This window comes from Erpetoichthys calabaricus, chromosome 15, assembly GCF_900747795.2.
Source record: "Erpetoichthys calabaricus chromosome 15, fErpCal1.3, whole genome shotgun sequence".
NCBI lineage: Eukaryota > Metazoa > Chordata > Cladistia > Polypteriformes > Polypteridae > Erpetoichthys > Erpetoichthys calabaricus.
Window position 1 is genome coordinate 5,328,801 of NC_041408.2, and position 18,694 is coordinate 5,347,494.

The window sequence follows — 18,694 nt, forward strand, 5'->3', positions numbered from 1 at the left end:
AAAGCAGCCGTACAGTTTTGTTTAAAACAACAGCATTACTTTTCATTGTCTTGGGCGGCTATATTAAAGAAAAAGAACCTGAAAATGTTACACTTTTTGTAGTTTTTATATAATAAATATCAGTAGCTCTCCCTCTCCTCGTGATCAATAATAAATTTTGATATTATTTACGGGTGAAGGATTTGAAAAAAAAAAAAAACGAAATTCGTGCAAATCTTAATTTACGACTTTAAAAAAAAAAAAAAAAAGAAAAAGTCACATCCTCCGCCTCTTCCTCACGTGATTAAAGTCAATCCGTCACATGGCTTATTCAGTTCCTCTTCCGTTTTTTTTTTATGCTTCTGTCCGAAAGGCGAGAAAAATTAAAATTACATTCGTGCAAGAAAAATGGAAGCAGAAAACCCCAAACTTTCAAATGACTTGACTCGAGGACGGTTTCGGGTTTTGTTTTTTCTCTGCATGAATCAAGTTACGTGGCACCTCTCCCAGTGTAAGAAAGTCTTCACGATGTTTACGATTCTACGTAGATGGACCATACTGTGTACTCTCGTTACAGCAGGACTCGAAGGAAAAAAAAAAATTGGGTCGCGCTACATCCCTGTAAAGACAGTCAAATTCAAAAGTAACGTATCAGCAGCAATAAATAATCAATAATGTATGTAACCAAGAACCTTTTAACAAGCCGCCAGTGCTTGCCGATTAAAAGCAAGATATTTCGTTTTTTTACGATTTTTTTTTTAGTGCAAATATAAAGAGAAAATGCTACTTGAGTTGTCGTGTTACGCACACACACGCACACACACACACACACACACACACACGCACAACCGATCAGGGATACATTTGGTGGCGGCCATCCCAAAGTGTGTGGTACACGTGTACTGTAGCCTGGCAATTTGTAAATGGGATCACATGCAGCTGAGATCGCCAGTTCCGGATAACTTTTTATTTTTCTTCAAAATATTGCAAGTGTATAGTCACTTAAACGTAGTGGTTGATAATGAGGTTGACACAGGCCCAGAACGCTGGCACGCTGACCCATAAAGTAAGGTGTAAAACCGCGAAAACACACCGTAACAGACTTTTATTACTAAACCCAAAAACATCATCATAAAGAAACAAAACGTAATCATTCAAGTAAGGTAGCTTCCTGCGTGTTTTGACGCTGGCCTTCATCGAGCCCCTTCTGTGGGTTATATAAGAGGTGAGCAGCTGCCCTTGGCACAAAGTGGAATTCGTCCCCCTCGACATCCCGCCCCCCGTCCAACTAAAGTGGGGTATCAAATGCCTTTTCTGTAGCGTCCTCCTCCAGCTCATCCTCGGTGAGGGGAGTCTTGTGGTTCACATTCCGGCTCTCCGCTCCCACAACTGAAGATGTGGCGCTGTGATCGCTGTCGTCCGAGAATTTCCCTTTCATAGCTTCTTGCACAAACTCTTGGATCTCCACAGGCAGCCTCTTGAATTTATCATGGTATTCCTGATCGAGTTCAGCCTGCAGCTGCAAAGGAAAAAGAAAGAACACTGTGAGTGAAGCCGCCTTCTGAATCTTGGATTCTATAAATCATAAATAAGAATAATACTGCGACTATTACACGACCGGTACAAGCAACTAAGACTCGATCGCTAAAATAGAATGATCCTTACTGGATGGACGGATGGATAGATAGAAAAGTAGATAAGGGCGCTACAGTAAAAAGAAAGGTAAAGCCACTATGTTAGATAGAAAGGTAGATAAAGGCGCTATATTAGATAAATGATAAAGGCACCATATTAGGTAGATGATAAAGGTGATATATTACATAGAAAGGTAGATGATAAAGGCACTATATTATCCATCCATCCATTTTCCAACCCGCTGAATCCGAACACAGGGTCACGGGGGGTCTGCTGGAGCCAATCCCAGCCAACACAGGGCACAAGGCAGGAACTAATCCCAGGCAGGGTGCCAACCCACCGCAGGACACTATATTATATAGATGATAAAGGTGCCATATTAGATAGAAAGGTAGATAAAGGTGCTATATTAAGTAGATAGTGTCACATGTGTGCCTGTGGGTCACCTTCCTAGTTTTGTCAAAGCAAGCGGTTAACACCCCACAATGAGATGTTGCTAACATGGTGGTCTTTCACTATGTCCCCAAAACACAATCAAAATGCCCCACAAAGGAGAGGATCACCATAAACCCCTGGCTTGCATACAGCAAGGGCACAAGAATACTTTACAAAGGAGGAGTTATTGAATGAGAAGGAAAAATACAGTGTAAGGTTCAAAAATAATCAAAAAAAGGGACTCGCCTAAAAGGCAAACAAGTTCCAAATCGACAATCCAGAAGAAGAATCTAAGAACCAGAAGCCTGAATGTCCAGAAAATTGGACAATCAGAGCAGAAATCCACAAAACTCGGCAAAAGTCCCCCAGAAGTGCACTCAAAATGAACTGCTCCCCGACTTCAATTCCCAGGAGTCTCTATACGCCTGGGGGGCGGTCTCTGAACCCTGATGGAGGGCTGGCCCCTTCTCTTGGGGATCCGCCCACAATATACAAGGAGCATGACAGCAGACACACCTTCTCACACGTAGAAAGTAGACAAACTTGACTGGACAAATAGTAACAAGTGGGGTAACAGTCTGGTGCTTTTGGAGGGTCTCTGCAGTCGCTGTAGCCCTCACTGGGCTGTGCCGATTCCAGAACAAGGGTCTACAACTCCGATCTAAACTACAGTTACCAGCAAAAAGTGGTCACTAACTAAGAAAAGGATTAGAATGAAAACCTGCAGTCACTGTAAGCGCTCCATAAAATGGAGTTGGTGACCCTGGAGTAGAACCTTCTCAGTCCATTTCATGCTTGAGGGGGCCAAAGACTGTCCCACCAGGATTGGGCAAAAGGGGCAAAAACAGACCTGGATGGAACTGTAGTTTAGGTGAACTCACTTAAAATTATCTATCTATCTATCGAAAAAGGACAAAGAAACACCTAAAACGAGAGTCAGCGGAGGAGTACAGGCTCTACTGCCAGCAGAGTGGAGTACTGATGTTAGGGAGAACTGCCACCATTACACATAGATGGCTATTGTTTGTTTGGCAGCATTTTGATTTATTTATTTTTCGGTTTTAATAAAAACAAGCTCTATTATGCGCCTTGTTTCAGGATAATTTGTCCTTGCCCTTTCACAATTCACCCCTCGGTACTGCTTATCCACGTCTCGGGTCGTCTGCGTGGTCCACGTGCCCACAGGCTGTTTCAGGAGTAAGAAAACCTGCAATGCAGTGGGGTTACCAGGCTGTGTGTGCACAAAGGCTTTCATCGTGGAGCTGCTGGGTTTTGATTGATTCCGAAAAAGGCGCATGATTCATTCTGGGAATTCATCTCTCTCTAGATGGGAAAGTTGTTTTTTTTTTGTTTTTTTCTTTTCTTTTGAGGCGTGAAGATCTTTTATATTGTATTATTAAATTTTTACTGGTCATTGTTTGCTGAATTTCAAACAACACATTAATTATTAAAAAAAATTTTTTTTTGGAATGGCTTTTTGTCTCTCCCTCTCTGGAATTTTTTTTTTATTTTTAATAGAATATGACATGAATGACATAGCGATTTTTAGCAGGGCGTTAATTCACTTGTGCTGACTTTTAAGAACTACCTTGATGAATTATTTTCAATGGATTTTTAAATTGCTGGTGAAAAATAAAATGCAACCTTCGAAGGGGAAGCCTAGCCTTTTTGAGTTACAAGAACAGCAATCTTCTCTCCTTGGACTTTAGCCCTATTAGCACAGGATTAATGCATTTTATTACTACACGTGTTTGTGATCCACCATCTGTTGGAATGCCAAATGCAATGAATGTCTGTTATACGCTATTTGGAATGGAATTCATAAAAGCCGTGTAAATGTCTGTGATGTGCCATCTGTTGCAATGACATATACAGTGCATTTTATTATTACAAATGTTTGTGATCCACCATCTGTTGGAATGAGAAACACATTGAATGTCTGTTATATGCCATTTGAAATGGGATTCACAAAAGCCATCTATATGTTTGTGATACACCGTCTGTTGGAATGTCAAATGCAATGAATGTCTGTTATACGCCATTTGGAATGGGATTCATAAAAGCTGTGTAAATGTTTGTGATACACCGTCTGTTGGAATGACAAATGCAATGGATTTTATCGCAACAAATGTTTGTGATGTGCCATCTGTTGCAATGACATATACAGTACATTTTATTATTACAAACTAGACAAAGAGCCCATTTCGACAACGAAAGATGAAACGGGCATGAGATGAAATAGTAATAAGTATAAGCACCACAAACCTGATATAGGTGTATTGAATGAATGCGTAATTGAATCAGAATGTGTAATTAGGTCTCGAGCTGTAGTCGAAATCGCCTTTCAGGCCTCTAGAGATTTAATTGAAGTCGCCTTTCTCTTTGAATTTTCACGGCCGTAAATCTGCCGCCTGCCACAATGTCGGTCTCGTAAGGTTTTTCGGGCAGCTGCGCAGAAGGCGACTGCACATTCGGCTTCGGATGGACGTGAGTGAGTGAGTGAGTGAGGAGACTGGAAAATTATATATAAGATGTTTGTGATCCACCATCTGTTGGAATGACAAATGCAATGAACGTATGTTATATACAATTTGGAATGGGATTCATAAAAGCCATGTAAATGTTTGTGATCCACCATCTGTTAGAATGACAAATGCAATGCATTTTATCGCAACAATGTGTGATGTGCGATCTGTTGGAATGACAAATACAGTGCATTTAATTATCACAAATGTTTGTGATCCACCATCTGTTGGAATGATAAATACAGTGCATTTAATTATCACAAATGTTTGTGATCCACCATCTGTTGGAATAACAAATGCAAGGAATGTCTGTTATATAACATTTGGAATGGGATTCATAAAACCCAGAGTAAATATTTGTTATACACCATCTGTTGGAATGACAAATGCAGTGCATTTGATTACTACAAATGTTTGCGATGCTCCATGTGTTGGAAAGACAGAGATATAAAAATTGGACGGACACACTGATGGACAGACACTTGTCCTTTTATTAAGGTGGATACCCGTACAATATCAAAAAGCATCCCTCTGCAGAGGCACACTGCATGCCTACACCGGTGGAAGTGATGTCACCGCACATCTGTAGCCCACGCTCACGACACTTACGCTCAGTCTTGACCGTTTATACCACATGACAACCACATACTGTAAACTCCTGACCTTGACTTACGCCGTGACATTTCCGGTGTGGACCTGAGGCTCTGCAGTCAGACATTACTGAATACTTTGGCCAGTGACTAATGCAAGTGAACATTTGTTTTATTTTAGAGGGAGATTCTATTTTAAATAAAAAGGGTGGCATCTACACTCTGATATTTAATTTCAAGTACCCTTCATAGCTTAAAGAGTGAAAGAAAAAATAAAAAAGGAAAAATGTATTTGATTTGAACAAATGGCTTGCTGTCAAGTCCTGTCGCTACCTTGAACCCAGCGTCGCCCAGGTGGGCAGCGTCGGCTAGGAACACCAACAAAAAAAAAAAAAAAAAAAACGCTGAAAATGAATAAATAAATAAAATATTTCTTTCAAGATCGTTTTTATCGAAGTAGGCCTGGTTAATCAAGCAAATAAATTCTAATTAAACATTGTGACAGCCATACTATCTGTTCACCTAATGTAACTTTTTATCCAAGTGTACTTGAACGCGTTGTTCCCTCTTTATCATACTGACTTCATTTTCGATTGCTGCTCTCATTTCCCTTGTTAAGAGAAAAACGTATTCGAAAACTCGCCCCCGTGTTAAATGTTTCCAGACAGATGTGATTAATATCTATTAAAAGGGTTCACCTTCAAAGAGCGACGTATAAATCTCGGAGATGGGTGAGAATTCTGTCTGACTGCTCTGCAGATTTAGGTGGTCCACAGTCGGGCCGTGCTTGACGTGCTGCTAGCGAGATCTTTTTATAAGAGTGCAGATGTTTTTGCTGTTCCTGAACAGAATGAGTTGCTTGATAGACGGAAATTTTATTAAACCTAACGATATGTGTGTATGTGTATAAAAAAAAGGAATTGTATCCTTGGCTCGAGGGGCTGGCATTGCCCACCCAAGTCGGCGTTTCCTACAACTGTCTCGCACTTACACTGGCTTTAAGCTTTTCCAGCTTCTCCATGCAGAATTCTCCAGCTGTGTGACGTCAGAGGGGTTTCATCCCATTTCAAATCCCACCAGAGCATCTCGATCGGATTCAGATCCGGGCACTGACTTGGACATTCTAAAACACTCCACTTCTTTCTTTCTTTCATTCGGCCATTCCTGGGACGTTTAGAGTCCTCGTCGTGTTGCGAATCCTCTGACAAGTGGTCTCACATTCTCTTCAAGCACAATGAAGAATTCTTAGTGGATACTCGGACGGTGAGCTGCCGAGCCCATGGCATTTACAGAAGCAGTAACAGCTCGCCATTCAACATATTTGTGTGGCCAGTAGGGGACACTGCACCCTCCCCAATCTCCGGTGCCACCACACTCTGACACAGTCCCAGGTTTGAAATACATGTTTTATTTCTCCACTAATTCATTCACAATGAGGTACACTAAGCTCAATACCTTTCCTTTCCTCTCCGCTACACCTTTTGGTGAGCATCGTCTTCCTCACTCCCTCCCGTATCTGGACGGCTCGTTTTTACAGCACACTGGTACTGAGGCATAGCCTGACAGAAGCCTCCGGAAACAGGGAGTCCCTCTCCCAACAGCACCCACTGGTGGCACCCAAGGACCCGGACAGGGCTGTCCCTCGGGACTACAACTCCCATGTATCCCTGCGAGCGTCCCTACTGGGTCCACGCCATCTATTAGACTGGGTTGAGGAACTGCCCTGACTGCACCGACCTCCCCACATGATCAGTTTGCTTCAGTCCCATCCCGACCAGATTATGCATCCCCTCCATGTTGTCCTTCTGTTTTGGCACCCCAGCCGGGAACGAGTCCAGCAGAGCTGACATCCACGCTTAGGCCACCAAATGAAGGCTCTTTGTGTGCCTCAAATTCAGAGATGCGAACTTCTGTTTCAAACTACTGGATGCGTCATGTGGCCGCACTGCCAGCCAATGAAAATTGGCAGAATCCTCATTGCATATGCATGAGGTTGATTAGCATGGTTCACTTATGGTTGATTCAGGGTGGAACTGTGGAGGGGCTTGAGACGCGTTCACGAACTCACATTTAAAAGACGATTGTGATTTATAAAAAGGAAAAGGAAATGTGCGGACGGCAAGTTTAATAAATCTGATTTTTCATTTTCTTTTACAGAATGTGTATCTTCATGCTCATCATTGTCAAGGTTTATTAATGAAGCCCCTGGTCTTTGCCTAGTGTGGAGACGGAGCCAAGAATATTTGTGGTGCCAACCAGGCCACCTCGTTTAGTGCAATGGCCCCCTCCCCCCAAAAAAAACGAACCGAAATAAGCATGCGGTGGAGCAACTGAGAATCAGGCTTAATCTGTAACTTCACCCTGGGGGCACCCGCTCGAGAGAGCTGAACTTCCGTCAACTGAGACGCCATCCTCCACGAGCTGTCGGCTTTGTACCGTCCTGACCCTAAGGGGCGTGGTTTACTTCTGTGGGGGTGTGGCCGAGTTAACCTCCATGGATGGTTACTCCGGGTTAGGGTAGAAAAAAAAAAAAGAGAAGATGCAGTCAGCTTTGGCGCCCTCTCCTGGCCCGGGTGGGGTAATCGTATACTTTACTCAAGCCTGGCATGTAATCCTCAGGCTCCCATGTGTGATGCTAGGTGTTCATGGGCCCTGATGTTCTCTCTGTTTTCTCCTGGCACAGCTCGCATGTAGGCCTCATGTGTGCAGGCTCTTTCTAACGGTGGTCTCGGGCACTTGGACACCAGCAGTGGGCTTTGTGTTGTCTCATGAGATTGACCAGTCCCATGGATTATTTACTGTAAAGTGCAACTTATTGAATAATTCTTCCCAACTGCAGTACTTTTCGGGGCTTACCTTGGCAGATCACTTTTGTAATGTGCTTTTGCCGAGTTATTAAATGCCACCAATTCTCACTTTCTACTCCCCACTCAGTGTGTCTCGACGTGAAATTTCATTTCTCTTTGGCCCTGCTGTTCGGCTCATAAACAATTCCTGATCAATATTTCACGCACTTCTCAAGAGCTCCTCCATGCAACTCCACTCCCTGAGGGCCAACCGAGATGCCCAGTGATGAAATGACATTTGTGGAAAAAAGAGAAACAGACTCGAGAGTGGCAAAGTGGTGGAGTGTTGACAACGGGATGAAGTGGTGCCAGTGTTACCAACACTTTAGCCGGCAGCAAGGACATGCATTAAAAAGGCAAGATGGGTAGCCCTACAATTTACCTGGCTGGGACGCTGGATTACCAGAGTGATGGCTGGTGACACATTGTTCGGTGGTCTCAGACCCTACCCAGCTAGCCCCCCGCTGGAAAGGAAAGGAACGTTTTCATAAAGTCCCAAAAAAATCCAATAACTAGCACTATATTTATAATATCTGAGGGGACTTTGCCCAGCTAAATGATCTTCCAGAGCTACAGTGGGTATAGAAAAGAATCCCCACCTTCGAAATATTCCCATTGTTGCTGCTTTACAGCCTTAAATGAAAACACACACAAACTAATATGTCTTCCCAGCTTTACTTACTCAATGCCACCTCTAACATTCAAGTGAAAGATATCACAGCGACAGTTCAGAAAAATGATAAGAAATCCAAAACTCAAGACCTACTGAGAGGCCTAAAGGACCAGCCCCCCAATGTCAATGTCATTTTGGTGACCCCCCTTTTGCTTTAATGACAGCCTTGAGTCTGTTGATTCTTCTCTAGCAGCTTTGCACACCTGTGTAATATTTGCCTTCCACTCCTCTTCACAGAACTGTTCAAGTTCAGTCACATTGGATGGTGAGCGTTGGTGGTCTGCTATCTTCAGATCTTCCCACAGATTTTCAGTGTGATTTAGGTCTGGGCTCTGACTGGCCACACCAGGACATTCACTTCTTTCTCCTTCAGTCACTAGGTGGTCCATTTTGCTGTGTGCTTCGGGTCGTCGTTGTGTTGAGAGGTGAACATTCTGCCCATCTTCAACTTTCTGGCAGAGGGTAGCAGGTTTTCCTCAAAAATTTGATGGTATTTTGCCCCATCCATTTTTCCTTCTAACGAGAGCCCCAGGCCCCCCACACCAGGATGCTGCCCCCTCCATGCTTTACTGGAGGTATGGTGTGTTATGGATGGTGAGCTGCATTGGTGGACCGTTTGGTGTTGAGGCCAAAGAGTTTGATTTTGGTCTCCTCTGGCCATAAGACCTTTTTATTTTCCACTTGGCATCAGAATCTTCAAGGTGCATTCTGGGAAAGCTCAAACAAGTCTTAATGTGGCCTTTCTTGAGAAGTGTGACCCTCCTGAACAAGCCACAATGGTGGAGCACTTGTGAAATGGTTGTCATATGCACACCATTAATGACCACTCTGTGCCATCAAATCCTGTAACTCCTTCAAAGTGGCCCTTGGCTTCCTAGTAGCCTCTCTTACCAGTTTCCTCCTTGCTCTTCCATCCAGTTTGGAGGGTCCTAGTCATACCAAACACTTCTTTATGATGGACTTTACTGAGCTCCTTGGGACTGATAAAGCCTTTGAGATGTTTTTGTCTCCATTTCTTGCCCACAACTCTGTCCCTGAGATCTTTTGAAAGTGGCCTGCCACCCAGAGTCAGTTGTGTGCTGTCAGTGGCACTGCCAAGGAAGGGAATGAATGATCCAGGAACAGCTTCACTAATCACACGGATTACAATTGATCACAACCAGTAACCATGGTCTGCAATGGAAATGGTGGGCACTGACACCTGAGTGAGTTTAGTCGGGGGGGATCCTTTATTCATCTCAGTAGGTCTTGTTTTTGATTTTTTAAAATTCTTCTGAACTGTAGCTGTGATATCTTTCACTTGCATGTTAGAGATTGCATTGAGTAAGTAAAGCTGGAAAAAATATTAGTTTGTGTGTTTTCATTTAAAGTGGCACAGTGGCAGTGCTGCTACCTCACAGTTAGGAGATCCGGGTTCACTTTCCGGGTCCTCCCTGTGTGGAGTTTGCATGTTCTCTGCGTTGGTTTCCGCCCACAGTCCAAAGACATGCAGGTTAGGTGCATTGGCGATTCTAAATTGTGCTTAGTGTGCGCTTGGTGTGTGCGTTTATGTGCCCTGTGGTGGACTGGCGCCCTGCCCGGGATTTGTTTCCTGCCTTGTGCCCTGTGTTAGCTGGGATTGGCTCCAGCAGACCCCCGTGACCCTGTAGTTAGGATATGGCGGGTTGGATAATGGATGGATGTTTTCATTTAAGGCTGTAAAGCAAAACAAATGGGAATATTTCGAAGGGGGGGGGGTCTTTTCTATACCCACTGCAGATGTGCACCCAGCCCACGGATGGCACCCTCTTTGACCAAAGCATGTAGATTCTAAAAATAAGATGGCGGTAGTACCCTGATCCTGTCCTCTAGACTCCAGCCAAGGCAGGAGTTTCTTATTTTATTATTATTAAAATCAAATAACATTCCATACAAGCAAGTCAAGTTTAACAAAACTCGGTTTCAGAAACAAATCGAGATCAATGAAATTTGGTGTAAATGCCGAGTAGTCGAGGGGCTCAGCATGACCTCAAACCCTGTTGGAAACCCTTTTTGGGGGTAAATGGGAATGCCGACGACGAGTCAGGTCTTCTCGCCCAACATCACCACCTGACCTCACAAATGTTCTCTTTATTGGCTGGATGGACACAAATTCCCCATAGACACCCCACTCCAAAATCCAGTGGAAAGAAGAGTGGATCTAATCTAATTAACTGGATATTCAGCCAGAGTGGATTTTCGTCCTGTAGCCTCACATTATGCCTTCAGTGTGAAATTTGCATATTCACCCTCCATCTGCATATCATTTGCATAGCCTCCCTGTCTCGTCCTGTCATTAATACAAATCAGATTTGATTTGTCATATACAATAATACTCGCAATATGCATTGAAATGCTTAGTAGAACATAGAATCGGTGTGGAACTTGCAAGTTCTTCCCAATCTTTTACATTGTTATGCGTGTGTGTATAGGAGACGGCCTAAGGGAAGGGCTCTGGTGATTGTAATTACACTCCGCTCCAGGGGTTGGCGCTGTGTCTTAGTGCTATCCTATTTTTTATTTTAATCCTATTTTCTTCAGACCGGATGACTGACAGCTGTGACATCTCTGACACCAATTCTGGTGTCCGTCCATCTGCAGCCACCTCACACATGACTGAAGTTCTCCAAAATCCAGTGGCCACAAAGGGTGGGCCACCTCCAGATTAATGCCAGTGCTTAGGAAATGGGATGCCCAACAAGTTCATATAGAAGTTGCTGGTCAGGTGGTCCCGTATTGTATGCACTCACTGACCTCCTTCAGCACTTCAGCGCTGGTGATTTGGGGTGACTTCACCTTAGTTAATCTAATAGAAGTACTTGAGGACAAGAAGAAGGATGTGACAAGGCTACCCCAATGTTGCCTCGACAGGCTCTGGTTCCCCACTACCATGAACTGGTTAGATTTGATAGGGGATATTCAGACGTGTATGGCAGCAGAAACCTAAGAAGGAACAAGGATTCAGAGCCATGGGACCGATAACACGGCCAATCAATCCCTCAATCAATCAACGTATGTTGTGCAGAAATTTCAAAATGAACTTAGAGAATGTCAGGTGGAAGCCTTGAATTGCCTGATAGCAGTGGAATGAGTCTGTGACTAAAAGTGATCCAAGAGAGAGCGCCCCCTGGAGGAGATTTTCGTGATTGCGTCGTCCTCCTTTCCACAACATCTTCCAGTATGTGATGGCGCAGGCTTTCCTGATGAGTTTGTCCAGTCACTCGGCCATTTTCTAACCTGCTTAGTCCTGAACGGGGTCACGAGGGTCTGCTGGAGCCTATCCCAGCTATCCCAGCTACCATAGGGTGCAAAGCAAGGGCAAACCGTAGATGGGGTGCCAGTCTATCGCAGGGCACACACATATATACACACCCTTACCCCATGGTGGGGTCAATTTAGGAAACGCTAATCCACCTAACCTGCATGTCTTTGGACTGTGGGAGGCAGCCGGGGCACCCTGGAGGAAACCCACGCGGACACGGGGAGAACATGCAAACTCCACGCAGGGTGGACCCGGGATGTGAAAGCAGCAGCGCTTACCGCTGCCAGGCCTTGTGTTTCTTTTAAACTCAAGTTGCTTCCCCAAAAGACCACGACATAGAACACCACACTGGCTGCTCTGGACTGGTAGAACATTCCCAGTAGCTTCGTGCATACAATAAAAGACCCCCAAGTCTGCTCTGACCCTTCTTGTCCAGGGCCACTGTGTTGTCAATTTGCTGCTTTATGTGGACCCCCGGGTATCACTTCCACATCCTCCCCCTGAATAGTGATTGGTCTCGGAGGCTTCTCGGCATGCCAGAAGTCCACCGCCAGCTCTTTTGTCTTGCTGAATGGCCTCATAAGAAAAAGAGACTGAAAATATGGAGGATTATAATAAGCCCACCAGAGGGGATGGTAGGACCAGTTATGGGGTCCTGCAGGAAATCTGCAGCCTTCTTCCTGGTTGGAGAAGCACACCAGCCATTTCTAATAAATCCAAATAAAACTGTCTGCGTTACACTGATAAGGAATCTCATTCTCCAAAATGAAAACACAGATCATTATTGCTGACTTGGACCCCCCCGAAATGTTTCTTTAAAACATTTCAAGGTAAAGTGCCTGGTGGCCTCGGCGCGCCGGACCAATGTCGTCGCCAAGGTCACCTTCGCAGAGTTATATTTCCATCCAGCTGACACTGATTCATGTTGCCAGATGGCTAAGGACAAAAGGCGATTGCTTAACACAATGTGTGACCTACTTACGAGGCTAACAATCTGCTGCCTCGATCCAAGTAAAGCATAAAGCCTTTGATTAAAAATTTAATTTTGCCTTTTCATTGGCACCAGTGTGGCATGTGTAAGAAATGTGCTGTGTGCAAACGGCTCCTCGGGGGGCTTTCGGCTCGGGAGTCTTCTGACACCTTCGCAGCGGGAGAGGCAGTTTACGGAGGTATGATGACGAGTGCGACACATCTTTATCACCTAACGGGACACAACTTCTCAAGCGTTCTCATTAAAAAGTTCGATTTGCGCTCGAAACGGAGGAGCCATGGCTTGACCTTTATGATGGTAAAGTGGCAGATCTAAAAACTGACACTTTCTGTTAATAACATCGACGCAGCGCCTCAATAGGGGTCACAACAGGACTGCAAACAAGGACCAAAAAGAAGTTGAAATAATCAGCTGGCAGAACACGTTCTATATGAAATAGAATAAATAATAATAAAGTTTTGGGCAGGAACGATGCCAGCTGGAGGCTGTAAGTTGATTGGTAGACGATTTGAATCTTATTGGATTGTAATGCATAACCATACTTAACTATCTAATTCACAGGATATACAGCCAGAGTGGATTTTGCATTTTCGTCCTGTAGCCACACATTATGCCTTCAGTGTGAAATTTACATATTCACCCTTTATCTGCATATCATTTGCATAGCCTCCCTGTGTCCTCCTATCATTAATACAAATTAGATTTGATTTGTCATATACAATTATACCCGCAATATGCATTGAAATGCTTAGCAGAATATAGAATCAGTGTGGAACTTGCATGTTCTTCCCAATCTTTTACATTGTCATGCGTGTGTGTATAGGAGACGGCCTAAGGGAAGGGCTCTGGTGATTGTAATTACACTCCGCTCCAGGGGTTGGCGCTGTATCTTAATGCTATCCTATTTTAATCCTATTTGTTTTATTTTAATCCTATTTTCTTCCTTCCTCTTCAGACAGGATGACTCACAGCCCTAACATCTCTGACACCAATTCCAGTGTCCGTCCACCTGGAGCCACCTCACACATGACTGAAGTTCGGCCATTTTGAAAACCGCTCACCGTGCAGCTCCTGTCTGAAAAGTCGTTTTTGCTATCACTGCTTGTTTTTCTTTGCACAACTGTATTCTAATTACATGGCATCACTGGGTGGTGCCCCAAGTCTTAATCATGAATTGACTAATCCGGTGGTTCTCAATCTGAGGGGCGCGAAGATGTGAAAAAAAGAAAACAAGAATCGAAAACATGAAAAATACATCTATTGAAACCAAAACAAATGAACTTAAACTGCATTCTGATACTAGAAAAATAAATATAGAGTTAGATAAATGTCGATAAAAGTTACGTACGTAAAATAAAATATTCATTTATGATATATCATTAATTAAAAAAGAACAAATTGGTATTTGTGGGCTCCTTTCAAAAAAACCTTAGGGGGGCATGATTAAAACTGTTATGACAACTCGGGTCGCAAATACTTAAAGGTTGAAAAACGCTGGTCTAATCTCTTACAACATGCATTCAGTATAGACTAGCCGTCTCCCGTAGCTCCACCCGCGTAGTAGTGAAACAGGACAAACTTTAAAAATCAATAAACCAAGAGGTATCGCTAGCTAAGCGGAGACGAGGTGTGCTCCGAAACGCAGAGGTAGGCCGACTCTCCACTCCTGATGTCACGCTTCCTCCTCCCCCTCGGCCCACGGTCTCGGTCTCGGATTACCGTGAATATATCACTCCTGCAAGCGAACTATGATACATAGTGCGATGACAGAAGTCACAAAATCAACCGGAATGTTCAAGCAAATTCTAGAAAAAAATCTGTTTAGTAGTTCTCTCGTTCTCTTGCTAAGCAAAGGTAAGGTACACACGCCCAGAGCCTGTCACGTGAGTGAGGAGGGCCCCAACCCCGCTGCATGTCTCTCGGATTCGCACAAATAAATCGGTACCGCAAGCGAACTATGATGCTTAGCGCAATGAGATAAGTCACAAAATCAACCGAATGTTCAAGCAAATTCTAGAAAAAAAATCTGTTTAGTAGTTCTCTCGTTCTCTTGGTAAGCAAAGGTAAGGTATACACGCCCAGAGGCTGTCATGTGAGTGAGGAGGACCCCGCCCCCCTCCCCTCTGCCCGCACCGCCTCTCTCAGATTCGCACAAATAAATCGGTACTGCAAGCGAACTATGATGCTTAGCGCAATGAGAGAAGTCGCAAAATCAACTGGAATGTTCAAATAAATTCTAGAAAAGCCCGATCTAAATCGTTAAGCAGTTCTCTTGTTCGCTAACTAAGCGTATATAAGATTCGCCCCAAAGGCTGGCACATGAGTGAGGAGGGCCCCAACCCTGCTGCATGTCTCTCAGATTCGCACAAATAAAAAAGTACCGCAATCAAACTCTGATACTTAGCACAATGAGAGAAGTTGCAAAATCAACTGGAATGTTCAAGTAAATTCTAGAAAAAAAACCTGATCTAAATCCCTGAAGTAGTTCTCTCGTGAAAAGCGAACAGACAGACGGATGTTGGATTTTATATGTCGAGAGATGTTCCAGTCTGGCTGGGGGTAGAAATTTCTTATTGAGGTCTGTTTTGTTCATCGTATATGTTAACATAGTGCACTGTTGCAAGACGAGATAGTGGAAGATTTTAATGAGAAAGAGATGAGACATGGTCAAGAAAACAGGCAAGAGTCGAAAACCAGAAAAGACAGTCAACCAGTTGTCAGGTTTAAAATACACCAGAAAACTATTCGTCCGTACACAGGAATGGACAAATCAAAATATCACAACGCACAGCAACACAGAAATCAAAAGGAGTAGAAAATGCTGGACATGACGTCACAGGTCTCATACTCCCAAGTGATTCTGGGAAATATCACCACGGTAATGGCCGACACACTGCCTTACATGACGTATGCAAAATTAGACACTGTAAATGGCGTAGTGAACGAACTGAATGTAAAAATCTCATCCCTTGGGGTCTAAAAATCACATATTTCATGTGCAGCTTGTGGTCGGACCCCCAAAATGAATGAACATTATGACACATTGTAAGTAAGTAAGCAGAAATGTATTCATAAAGCGCCTATCACAGACTAAAGTCACAGCATGCTGAACAATGAAACACAGAATAAAATAAAATATTGAAACAAAATGAATACAGAGCAATGACAATACAAAAAAATACCAACAGATGACGGCGCTACCCAAACGTGACACTCCAACTCAAACTTGGTGGAAGACAGTTCAATAACCTCAGAACATACAGGGCTCCAGAGACCGCCAAGGAAACAACATGGCGACGATCCGATCCGCGCTCGGCCAAAACGCATCCATCCCAGAAAACAAAGGCGGATGAAATTCAATTCTCGCCAACAAAACTGACTGAGCATTTCCCCGTGTCCAGCGTCCTCTCCGAGGCAGACAAACCGGAGCACGTCAGAGGTGAACGCCGGTGAAGTGGTGGGATAGACGCTTTCTGTTCACCCAGGTCATAGCTCAGCAGTTCTTCAGCAGCAAGCCGAATCTTAAAGAGTTCTCAGCGATCACAACAAAACAAAGAAGTGGATCCACAAAAAGTGAAACAAATACACGTAGAGCCGAGAGCAACAGACGGCAAGCCAAACACGGGCGCCATCTTCTTTCAATATGCATATATTTGTGTTGGATTGGCACTAAAATGTTGACTTCAATATCAACCATAGCTTTCAGACCTCATTATCAATATCAAAGCAGTTCCGATTCAAACAACGGATAACGTCGCACTACACCCCGCTTCCCTCTTGATAGATGTGAAGTTTTTTTTTTTATCTTTTCATTTTTAATAAATTTACAAAAATTTCTACCATCCTGCTTTCACTTTTGTCAGTCTGGTACATTGAGGGTTGCTTGGCAAAAGAAACGATGAATTTAAAAGAATTTAGCACAAGCATCAACCCAGCAAAATGTGTAAAAGTGGAAACCAGTCTTCCTGTTCTCCATTTTCTCGCTGCTTGACTCCCACCTCTCCAAGTCTTCCATGGCGGTCTAACAGTAGCGATTCTGTCACTTGTAGTTTGAGGGTCTGTGAGAGGGTCCCGCGATGGACTGCTGTCCTATCAGGTTTGGCCACGGCCTGGTGCTCCTGATCATAACAGATTAAGGAACTTTGAAAAATGGATTTGTAGATGACCGCTATAATCGAAGATGAGGATTTTAATAATAAAAAAAAATTCTTTGGTGAAATTTTATCATTTATTTCTAATACATAATCTGCAATTTATTAGAGAAAAAGACAGACCATTACTGAGAAAATGGACTCTCTGTAAAGACCTACTGTAAATTGCTCATTGGCTTTGAAATGACTTAATGAGAGTACTTCATACGGCACAACGCCCCCATTTTAGTTCAATTAACGTTGCTTAGTTGGCCACAAATTACTTCCAATCATCTCATCTCCCCATCCCCTATTCCTAGAGAGGGTCACAGTTACTTACCTACCATCAGACCAGACCAGACCTACCAGAAAACGAGCTCAAAAATATTAACGAGTGTTCACTAAGGAGTAAGGATTCCGTGTATCTGGGATCACTGCCCACTGTAGGTGGCAGTGGTAGGGCATAAACTCGGGCCACTGGATCAGAAAGCAGCCTTCAGTGCAGCCGCGCTAGAGGAGTGTTCTGACGTAAAAGGTGATGAGCACAAAGGAAGAGGGGAGGAACCAGGAATTGAGAACCAAGGTCTAAATGAGAAAAGGAGAATTCTACTTTTATAGAAGTCTGGGAGGGCCATAAGGTTTACACCATGTGAAGACAGTGATTTGTTTATTTTATTACGGGGGACCCCAGGTACACCCACAGAGACACTGAGATGCGGCTCAATGAATCGATAAATAAAGAATATATTAATCTAAAATTGATGGGGAAAAAAAAAACAATATTACACAATAGCCATCCCAGTCATACACTACACTGTAAACAACTAATACTAAAAAGAAAGTCTAACAGAAGTGGGTAATGACGGAGCTACAGTATCTGAAGGAAATGAAAAGTTTTGTCCTACCAGGTTCCCATATGTGATTGGAAGCGCTCACCAGACAAAGACATAGCGAACCAAGACGAAACCACCCAGACAAGCAGGCACAGGATGGCACACACATCCAGAAGAAGCCAACAAGCTCGTATAGGGTTTTGGTCAGGCATACAAATACATCTGGCAATACAGTGTGTGCCCACCTTAATAAAATTAGTTCGAAAAAAAAATATGCAGCACAGGTAAAAAAAACAAATAGATAAATAAGTAAAATTTAAGAAAGACATAACAAGGAGAGCTCTTTTGGCACAGCGGTAAAGAAAGCTGCTGTGTAAACCAAGAGCGATGACATACACCGAGACCACCAGTTACATTGTGTAACATCTCCAGCACTTCAGTCATATCACTGTGTGACTAGCAAAGACAAAACTGAAATGGCACTGCCAACACCCACTGAACAGAAAGGAATGAGAGAATGAATAAAAGAGAGAAGGAAAGAAAACGTTTGGTGCCGAAAAGTGTCTAATGAGTATTTTTCGGAAACAACACTTTGGCGATGAGGATGGGATAAATTCCATTTAACTCGCACTCTGCTGCCGCCTCACACTTCTTCTACTCTGATTATAAGCAATAGGTTGGTATGGCGGTCCAGCGGTTAGCACTGCTACTCCACAAATCCAGCATCCCGAGTTCACATCCCATGCCATGTAGAGTTTGCACGTTCTTCCTGTGTTT

At 43.6% G+C, this 18,694-nt stretch overlaps 1 protein-coding gene across 1 annotated transcript in view; it reads right to left on the reverse strand.

Annotated features, from left to right (window-relative positions):
- Window positions 1–250: 250 nt before the first annotated feature.
- Window positions 251–18,694, reverse strand: part of LOC114666239 (1-phosphatidylinositol 4,5-bisphosphate phosphodiesterase beta-1) — a 550,124-nt gene continuing 531,680 nt past the window's right edge. Inside the window, 1 exon segment of the mRNA XM_051919279.1 lies at window positions 251–1,498. Coding sequence (XP_051775239.1) covers window positions 1,268–1,498 — 231 coding nt within the window. The 3' untranslated portion in view covers window positions 251–1,267.